A 10,220-nucleotide genomic window follows, 5' to 3' on the forward strand; every position below is an offset into this window, starting at 1 on the left:
ACCTTATAGTGAGAGATGTGATAAATGTGAAGTATGTGAAGTTTATATTTTAGTGTTTATTATTGTTGTTTATTCAATAGACTATAATAATAGTGAACACGGCAAAAGATGTTTTGCCTTTTACCGTTTTCCATTTTTTTGTCAGGCTAAAAACTATTCTATCTTTCAAGTACAAAATTTCTATAAAATTAGTTGAGTGGTTTAGGAGATGAGCGTGAGTGAATATCCTAACAAGATATTTTATATATTAACAAGATAATAATTCCTAATTAGCAAAATATTTTCATAGAAAGGTTTACAAAATAAAAAAATGCGTTCTTAGTGGGTTTGGATACTAAAAAAAAATAAAAAAAGTTTACATCGTACATACCAGAGGGAGACTTTCTACAAAAGACGTTTGCTTGGGCATCTCTGCCCCATTCGTGTTTCTACCGTGAAACAGTTGAGTTTGCATGGCTGTTTCAGTTTGAAGGGTTGGATATGGCAATGAATTTATAGGGTACAAAGGAATAACTCCTGCGTCCTCAGGAATGGAAACGTATGGGGGAGTATCATGGGCGACAGTATAGTCTGTTATGTCCATGGCACTTCTCATGTCTATAGGCAACGGTTACCACTTTCCATCAGGTGGGCTGTCAGCTTGTTTGCCATTCTAAGTTGCATAAAAAAAATTAAGTACTGCGTTGATGCTTATTATTTATTTATATTGTTGTTTTAATGTTTCACTAGATTCGAAATCACGGCTTTACTTGCTAACTTAAAAATCTTTTCTATACGAGTAGCATCATAAAAAGTAGTGCATATAAAATACTTGAAAATAATAATGATTATTTATTTTACAGTTTTAATTAACAAATGTAATTTATGAATATCAAGAATCGTCTAGCAAGCTTTGCATAACACAGAGATAATCCACCGAGGTGGCAAGAGAGTGAATTAGAAGTATTCCACGGGTTAGCACATCTCGAACTTTCCACATCTCACGAGTAGCACATGGATAGAAAGCGACAGACAACGCCCGTTTTAATATACTATTTGGCAAGAACCTCCATGATTGATCAGTCCACCAGCTGAAAATAAAATTATTATTGGTAAGTGACATGCACGCTCTGCTACCAATTTACTTTCATACTGCTGTCCTTCGTAGTGTTACTATATCATGCTACTTCAACCTTCACTTACACCGTCGCGATTCTTGCCCTTTGCCTCTGTGGCAGAAAGAGAAATTGCAACTGAGAGCGGTCAGTGTGTGGAGCGCCTTATATTTTACACACATCAAAAGTGTCTAGGGATCAAGTAGGTTTTAAATAAAATATCAATGCAATTGGGAATTATTATTTTGGCTTTTTTGTATTGTTGTTGATTCTTTATAATAAATTTCAAAAATTAACTGTCAATCACGATTCTTATGAAATTATGTAATAGCGTATTTACAAAAAGTTTGCAATTTCTGTATCGGAACTAAAAAAATTGCATTAGTATGAAGCTACAACACGAGAACAGAGGGCCTATCATGAAATATTTTCCAAAATTTCGGAGCCGAACAAGACACAAATTTGATGTTAAAATTACATAATACTTACCGTTTAAAAACATTAAAAATATTAAAATAATATTCTTTTGGACTTTTTTGGTAGGATTTATGACAAACAAAATATTAAGCTCCATTTACTAGGCTAATTTAGGTATGAATTAAAACACGAAATTGAGTCCGAAACTTCGGAATTTCATTGCATTGCATGGGAAATGCTTCAAAGAAAAACTTTGCCGAGTATAGATGCCGTTCATACATTACAACAACTTTTTTATTAGTAAGAACGTAGCCATTGCTCAAAGTGATTATGATAAACTGATTTTAAGCATATCAAGTTGTGTGATTCGTATCAATAGTGGAAACACTGATTATCTTTTTTGTCTTTACAATAAAATGTTTAAAAATCCTCATTTTGATTTTTTTTCCATTTAATTGACGACATTAACATAGGTTAATTTCCCACAATTTGCTATGGATAGATTGCAGTGGGTGTATCGACAGTAGTTAGACACTGATTTGTGATGTCGCAGTTTGATGATTGTTCAAATAGTTTCTACTTTCTGATATCGTATGATCTCAACGCATTGTATGTAAAATGAATAATGTATAAAGTATGTGTATATCGTATGTATGTATATGCACAACGCCTATCGACATTCAATAATTTAGGCTTACCTAAGATAAAGTCCTTCGAATGTGAAGAAAGTTATGATCAATACAAAAAGGGGGTAAAAAAGTGGCATAACAACGAGCAGGCAGAGTATTAGAGTGCCTATGAGTTTTAGGAAGGTGGGAAAAGGTGCACCATAACGCCAGAGAGAGTAGACATCGCTTGCGAACTCTCGGAGCAGTACCTTCACACGACCCAGCCTTGACGCCGAGCGTAGCTGCTGAAAAGTTACATAGTGAAAATAATATGGAGTTGGATAAAGCTGGAGAATATTTTCTACTTCTATGCGTAAGTAGGATAGCGTATATAGCTCTAAAGAATCTACTTACATAAAACAAATAAAAGTTGTTTTTATTTTACTTTGCCAGCAAACAAGTATACGATCTGTTTGATGGTAAACGGGATTACCGTATCCTATGGACGCCTGTAATACCAGGGTTGCCACGCGTGCGTTGCCGATATTTAAGAAACCTTAATGAAGAACCTCATGTTATAGTCTCTACGGAAAGCCTCGGCAGGAAGATCGTGGAGCGTATGTGAGAGGAAGCTTCTCTGAAGTACTGCATTTATTACTATATTATGATTTTATTTCATGTTTATAAGCAACGACCATTAGTTTCCATCAGGTGAGTTACTGCTTAGCATTACAGCTTGTTTGTTGTTTATTGGATCGAATATTAAGAATTGATAATTGTAAGCGCACGAGAGCGACGTTGTTAGTTATATCTACTTTCTTAATTAGGTTTCTTTATTATTTAAAGTCATATTAATGATCTAGTAATACCTCTATGTATGCTTCTTCTGTCATGTGGTTACAGCATAAAATGGGCTACCATTTCCTATCACCTGGGTATCGTAAGAGGCGACTTAGGCAATTTAATGATTGAGGAACGAGCAGCAGCGTTCCTCTTAAAACCCCACTAAAGCCTAACTGTGGTAGCGAACTCGTCTGCCAAGCGTGGAAACTACTGGCAAAAGCCCCCAAGGTGGAGGCATATGTTCAGCTGTGGACAGCTAACTTCTTCTATTTAGTTATTTTATATTTACTGAATGAGATTATTTAGTATATATTTATATTACAGATAATTATTGTAGTTCGATATCTACTTGCTACACAGAAATACTTAGTTGTCTTAATTTGGTGCATACTTCAACCATAAAAACCTTATTAGTACGGCGATAGGGTTTCATGCTGTGTCATATTCGAGTGAAGGAATATAGTTTACTAATTCTTCACCTTGTTATTCTGCTAATTATTTTTTTACATTTTTGGATTTTGTTTTACTGCAAGTTAATTATATCTGTTATAGTTTTTTACGTACATTGACTATTTTAGTTTTTTTACTGACATTGTCAATAGTAGATTTATCGCCGTAGGATCTTTAATCTATGGGATTTATATATATTATACTCTTTGATTGAGTCACTAATCAAAGATCCTTGTTCTTATTCAGTAATCAATCCATGCCATAAACACTTAAAATTAACATTAGTATCCATATTGCCTTTACATTTATGAAATATGGAAATAAAAAATATTATTAGCCAGTTATTTATAGGTATACAATATATCGATAGGTATTGTAAAAGACCCGACTATATTATTATTATAGTGTAAAATTTTCGTAGTCAGTAAGCTGGTTGCATAGATTCCATACGAAACAATTTATTTTTGAAGTGACGCAGGCCAGCACTTATTGGTCACTACTTGGTCTTATATTTTTTTATAACCTGTGTGAACCGCAAGTACTATTCTTAATCTATGGTCTATGACAATACTCAAGAATATTATCCCGAAATACTCTGTAAGCTTAGCCGTAAGGTTAAGGTTTTGTACTTCTAAACAGATCTAGTTTTATCAAATTCAAACAACTGGCATATAAAATATTAATGAAACTATACATGAAACAATTACTTTTGAATATACGAGTATACTAAGAAAATATAGAGAAAAATTTAAAGATAGTTTATGTTACAGTTTACCTAATTTAGCTTTAAAATACAAAAATATGTGACTTTAATAAAACAATTACTACACATGTGCATGGTAATTGTTAAAATGGTTTTACCGGCTATACGACGACCGAACTTTTCCCTATCCGGATGACACGTTGAGGATAATAATATATTGGTGCATTACATCGGATTTCTTTTAAGATTATCATGACATTTACATACATGGAGATGTATTAACTTCCTTTAACTTAATTATTTTGATCTTGCTGCAATTTTTTTTATGTTAATACTTCGCTAGTAATTTATTGTTGTAGGTAATGGCGATGTAATGGCGTGAAGAACATTGACTTTTATTTGTCAGCCATGCCCACAATTACTTTCGTTTGGTATTTACTCGTACTTTCAATCTAGATTCTGAATATCAGTTTTTAATATAGACACTTATTATTATATAGAATAAGAAACATTATGCCGAATTTTTCTATAGATAATAGCTATTAATTTAAAGTAATTTAATATAGTAATTTAATATAGTAATTTAATATTTAATGTAAATTATATTAAGATTCTAATGTAAGTTTAATTAAGGTTTATATAAACTGAATTATTGGTATTTTAATAATCATCAGTGAACTTACAGTAAATGCCTGTAGTTTGACTTAATATATTTTATAGTATACGATCTACGATGCTACTACGATACTTCCCTGAATATGTAAACAAAGTTTTTTTAGCGTATATATCCATATTATAGATGTAGTATAATGTACATACAATGTAAGTTTCATATCAGCGTGTTAACCTTTTAAAGCGAAAATAAAAAATTGCCATCCCATTTCTCGTCTGAGTAATGGAACTCCAAAAAACGAGAAACGTCGATGATCTTAGGCTTACAAGCGGTATCTAACGCTTAAGTCTTAGGAAAGATTTTGTCTTACTCTGTTCAGTGTTCAATGGTATAAAAAAACAATAAAATGTATATGTAGGTATTCATTTTTGGTGGGAAGCTTTAATATTAAATTCCCTTTTCAAAAACAGACATTCAAAAACGCTGTAATACGAATTTATTTATTTCTATCTTAAAGCTTGTATATGAAATTTCAAGCTTCTAACTTTGAAAATGATAGATTTTTATACAATCGTTTTTCAAATCTCCTTCCTTAGTGGATGTTTACATTATAAAATTCATCAATTATCAATTATCAAGTTTTTAGCTCTTGTGGTTTACGTTGTGCGTTGGTGAATCTTTCAGGATAATCGATTTTATATGTATTTAAGATGTGTGGTCGCGGTGTAGAATAGACTATCCCTTCCTTTCCCGATGGTGTCATAAGAAGCGACTAAGGGAACATAATGGTAGAGGGATCGGTAATAGTGTCTCTCTTAAAACATCTCTAAAAGCCTAACTGCGGTTGCCAAGCGCAAGCGTGGCGACTACTGGCAAAACTCCTCTTACGGGGAAGGCTTATGTTTAGCAGTGGACAGTTCAAGGATTTAAAATGAATTAATGAATGATTTTATTATGTATAGATAGACAGACTAGGTACGTGTGTATTTCAAACTATTCTCACAGATTCTTACTAATGAATCGAGCCTATTATAGTGACTGAAATATAATTATGTAGTTTCAGCAAATCTCATTAATTTTAGATATTTTAGTTATTAGAAACAAAAGCTTTAAGACAACTTGGGTGTAATGCACCATGCATCGTTAATGGAAATATATTAGCCCGTACCATTTAGATACGTAGTAATACAAGTTCAACAAACATGTTTATCGAATTGTCTAAGAGCAAAGGTTCAATTGCGATAATATAACATTTAAGTCTAATTAACTATGATGGTAGACAATTTTTTTTAAATAGAATATAAACCATATTTATGTAAATTAAATCATCAGTTTTTTATATGTCTAACGTGAGTTATGACTTGCTGTCATATGCTGAGAAGACCTCACAAGAAACTTGGCAGTTAGGTATTTTTTTTAAACGGTACTCATCGGATTTTGGCATCAGATTCCCCGATTAGGAAACCGAATTAGGGAGCCTGAAGATATAATAGAACAACATCGCATACCCGGGAGAGATTAGTAATGGAGATCTAATAGCTAGCTCTATTGCTAATAATATACCCTATCAGGTCGATCTCCACGCGGTTCCCCCTGGAAACCATCTTGGTTAATTCTTGTGGAATTTGTCATAATAGATTAACCATTTACACGACGAATTGTGTATCCGAAGACATAATTAATTCATATTGAATGTTGTCAGGATAACGGCGTATATATATTACACAGAACGTTTGATTTTTTGTTTTAATCAAAGTTACAATTCTTGCGTTTTTTTATTAGGTATATCGGTTTAAGTAGATAATTATGAACTACACTTTATCAGTGTAATGAGGTGAAGGTATCGGTTTGTAGGTTAAAAGAATACAACATGTAGAAATTCCGAAGTAAAATATGAGTTTTATTTGTAATAAAATACATTAATTAATTTCATTTACTTTTGGAAAATTGCGTTGCGCCAATTTAATCTAGAATAAGTATATAATTTTAAAATAATAAATATTTTTTCATATTAACCCACTCAATAATTTCAAATAAAATATTAATTAAAAAAAAAAAAACTATTTCAATGGTTGTCGATCATTTTTAACACATTCCAACCTCTCATTTATCAATTTTTAATTAGCATATTCGTCAATTTCTGCCTTGTGCTTAGTACACACATCTAACTTAATCGTACTACATATCTAATTCTTTAGATGGAAAATATCTAAATATGTTTGTATGTTTGTTACCCAATTACGCTTAAACGTCTGAACGGATTCGAATGAAGTTTAGTACATGGATAGATTAATATTTTAACTTAGGAGACAGGATACTTTATATACTGTTTTATGTGGGCAAATTTACGGCATATAACTAGTGTTATAAGTGTTTTCAGGGGCAATCACGTGTAGGTCGACCTGAAAAAATGTTACAAAAATGTAATTATTTAGTAACACTGTTTCAGAAAATTACTCAACGAGCCATAGAGAGGGGTATTCTCGGAGTTTCTTTGTGTGACAGAATTCGAAATTACGATATTCTCAAAAAACCAAAGTTACTCACATAGCTTGAAGGAAAAGTAAGTTGAAGTGGTTATTGCCACTTCAACTTGCTTATCACATTAAAGCTTAAAAACCGACAGCCGATAAGGAAGACAGATTCTTTAGTGGCAACCCCGTACCGGTAAACGGAGTGTAAGATGACTCTCCACTAGATGGAGTGACAACCTTAACTGCATTGCAAGGAATCAGTAGATGCAGGTGGCTCCGGACGTTTCTTTATATCAGTCTATGGGGAGGCCTATTTTTAGCAGTGAACGGCTAATGGCTAAGGTAATGATGATTGGTACAAAAACGACAAGAAGCAAACCGTTAGTGTGAATAGGGAGGGTGTGGTATTCGTGGATTTGATATAAGCGCATCGGTCATCTGATTGCATACCTGATGTGTGTGGCTAAAAAAAATAAAATTAGTCTCGTAAATGTGAAAGTGAGTTTGTTTGTTTGTTCATTGCTTCTTAGCGTCTTAATGGTTGAATCAATCACTATGGAATTTAGTATAGTACTATATGGGATGAAAGAGAACATAGTCTACTTTCATCACGGTCAGTGAACATACCCTGATCATGCGGGGGAAGTCGAGGGCAGAAATTAGTAAAGTTACTTTTTTGATTAGATGACTACAATACAATTTATTTTACTTTTTTTTACAACACAGGGGCAAACGAGCATGCAGCTCACCTGATGGTAAGTGACTACCGCCGCCCATGATCACCCACAACACCAACGGTATTACAGGTGTGCTATATATTTAAAATAAAAAAAGAATTTCGAAATTCTAGTGAGCACGACTATTTATATTTTTTTTTATATTTTATTAAAGAAAAATACATCGCTTATCGGTCATTTATTATAATAAATAAAAATGATATATTAGTATAAGTGTACGAAAGGACTGTTTCCTTATATCTGTAATTGACGGATGAATTTTTAAAGAGATACACATTTCCTTATAATTTAAATTACACCTGATGAAATGAGTTCATTGTATCCGCATATTTCACCTTTCTTATACAGTCAACTTGAAAAAAATGTAGATTCCAATATTTTCATAAATAAAAAGAAAAAGAAATTGAAAATATTAGTGAATTAAATGCATGAAATAGAATTGTAATCTATATAAAGTTGTATCAAGTACTATATTTGACTTTGCTTCAATGCAATTTAGTATAAATTTTTTTTTATACAACTTAGAATGGCAAACAAGCTGACGGCCCACCTGATGGAAAGTGGTAACCGTCGCCTATAGACATGAGCAGTACCATGGACATAAGAGAGTATACTGTTTCGCCCATGATACCCCCCATGCGTTGTCATTCCTGAGGACTCAGGTGTTATTCCTCTGTACCCAGTAAATTCACGCCATATCAAACGCCCTTCAAACCGAAACACAGCCATGCCAACATAACTGCTTCACGGTTGAAACACGAATGGGACAGAGGTACCCAAGTAATCGACTTTTGTACAAAGTCTCCCTCTGGTAAATAATTATGTTCAGCAATGTTTGGTTAACAGCTGATATGATGATGATGATTTGTTTTTTTTTAAGTTTTGATTAAAATAGATAAACATTATTTATCTAGACTAATTAAGTTACCGTCTGTCTTTAAAGCAGTTAAAAAGGCAAAGTATATTTGCTTGCTTGTGACCCTTTCCAGTACATATGTTTTTTAAATAAATGATAATGAAATGATAACCTTTCGTGTGCTATCGGTGTCTAGTGGTAAGGCATCAGTGAGAGATGATAGGTGAGAATGTGAGGAGGTCCATTCGCAAATCCTAACAAGTTTATCATAACTGATACATTAACTATTGCTTTACCGAAATACATCCAGAATGCTGCATAATCAACAACAATAATCATCAGCCATGATCTTAGGTTGGTTTAAGGTTAGGTTGTTAAAACTCATGATTATGGTTGATGCTTATGGTGGGTATGGTGAGTGTTGGTGACAGAAGCTACATACCATAATCATGTCCCTCGGCAGTGAGAATACTATTAAGAAAAAATAAATGGCACATGAATGCATCGATAGACACGTTATGGCTATATTTATATGCAACTTTTCTAAACGATAGAATATTTCAGTTTCTTGTTGAAACGATGTAGATCTAATACGATATAAGCGGAAAAAGAGTATTGTTTGAATTGGGCATTAGCGGGGTCATTGCTAGTAATACAAATACAATGTCAGGTTAACCTCCATGTTGCGGACTTCACCATTAATCAAACACGTTATGGGAATCTCTCTGGATTGAGTTTAATTTCAGTTGAAATTCTCACGATGAGTGATTGCTTCTGGTGAAATACTCATGGTGACTTTATTCTCACTTATGATCCCCCAATGTAAACCAATAGCGAAGAAAATAGTAATTAGACCAATTAGATATCACTATTAACACTTTGTTATCCACTAAATATAATACTTTTTTCTTCATTCTCTTCATATAAATCATCATCATATCAGCCTTTAACTCCTCTCCTCTCCTGTCCTCCTCCTGTCCTCTGCTAAACATAAGCCTCCCTCTTGGAGGGTCTTGCCAGTAGTTGCCACGCTTGGTAGGCAAATTGGCAACCGCAGTTAGGCTTTGGAAATCTTTTAAGAGGGACGCTGCTACTCATCCCTCACCCTCTTTATTTTTTGTCGGAACTACACGGCAAATAAATCCCTTTTCATATAAATGTGTATATATATATATAACTTATATTAATATGTATTTTTTTGTGTAATGTATATTCGTCATCACTGCCCTGAAACGCTTTCTGTTTTTAAATAATGGTAACTTAGTAGAGAATGTTATACGGCATCTAGCTTGCCATTTGTACAAATTTTATTGTACAATAAAAAAATAAATATTTTCGTAAATAAGTTGCGGAGACTGTACCACTGTATTTATTTTATAAATTATATTGATATTTAGTAATTGCAAGCACCAACGAATGAATTGT

The 10,220-nt window shown here is 33.0% G+C and overlaps 1 protein-coding gene and 1 long non-coding RNA gene across 3 annotated transcripts; one reads left to right on the forward strand and one right to left on the reverse strand.

The window, feature by feature from the left end:
* Nucleotides 1–25: 25 nt before the first annotated feature.
* Nucleotides 26–2,692, forward strand: LOC128202194 (uncharacterized). The gene is made up of 4 exons (XR_008253636.1): nucleotides 26–214; nucleotides 843–1,091; nucleotides 2,320–2,492; nucleotides 2,573–2,692. It is a non-coding gene; the product is annotated as an uncharacterized LOC128202194 (long non-coding RNA).
* Nucleotides 819–3,551, reverse strand: LOC113518049 (uncharacterized). Of its 2 annotated transcripts, none has more exons than XM_031913300.2 (3): nucleotides 3,354–3,551; nucleotides 2,210–2,421; nucleotides 819–1,070 (listed from the first exon to the last, which is right to left on the reverse strand). In XM_031913300.2, the coding sequence occupies exons 1-3, from the start codon at nucleotides 3,393–3,395 to the stop codon at nucleotides 872–874; spliced, it is 453 nt and encodes a 150-aa protein (XP_031769160.2). In that variant the 5' UTR covers nucleotides 3,396–3,551; the 3' UTR covers nucleotides 819–871. The 2 variants fall into 2 exon arrangements, with proteins under 2 accessions (XP_031769160.2, XP_026758604.2); XM_026902803.3 differs by having other exon boundaries at nucleotides 2,210–2,424.
* Nucleotides 3,552–10,220: the final 6,669 nt, after the last annotated feature.

Source organism: Galleria mellonella, unplaced genomic scaffold (genome assembly GCF_026898425.1).
Source record: "Galleria mellonella isolate WM207_F2 unplaced genomic scaffold, CSIRO_AGI_GalMel_v1 utg132, whole genome shotgun sequence".
Taxonomy (NCBI): domain Eukaryota; kingdom Metazoa; phylum Arthropoda; class Insecta; order Lepidoptera; family Pyralidae; genus Galleria; species Galleria mellonella.

What these genes read in the sequence shown, in the direction of transcription:
- LOC113518049 (XM_026902803.3), bottom strand. Translation starts at nt 3,395, where the DNA reads ATGAAACCCTATCGCCGTACTAATAAGGTTTTTATGGTTGAA. An exon ending in ATAAGGTTTTTATGGTTGAA is followed by an intron (nt 2,425 to 3,353) that starts GTATGCACCAAA and finishes GTAACTTTTCAG; the next exon opens with CAGCTACGCTCGGCGTCAAG. An exon ending in TTCGAAGGACTTTATCTTAG is followed by an intron (nt 1,071 to 2,209) that starts GTAAGCCTAAAT and finishes TTTTATTTTCAG; the next exon opens with CTGGTGGACTGATCAATCAT.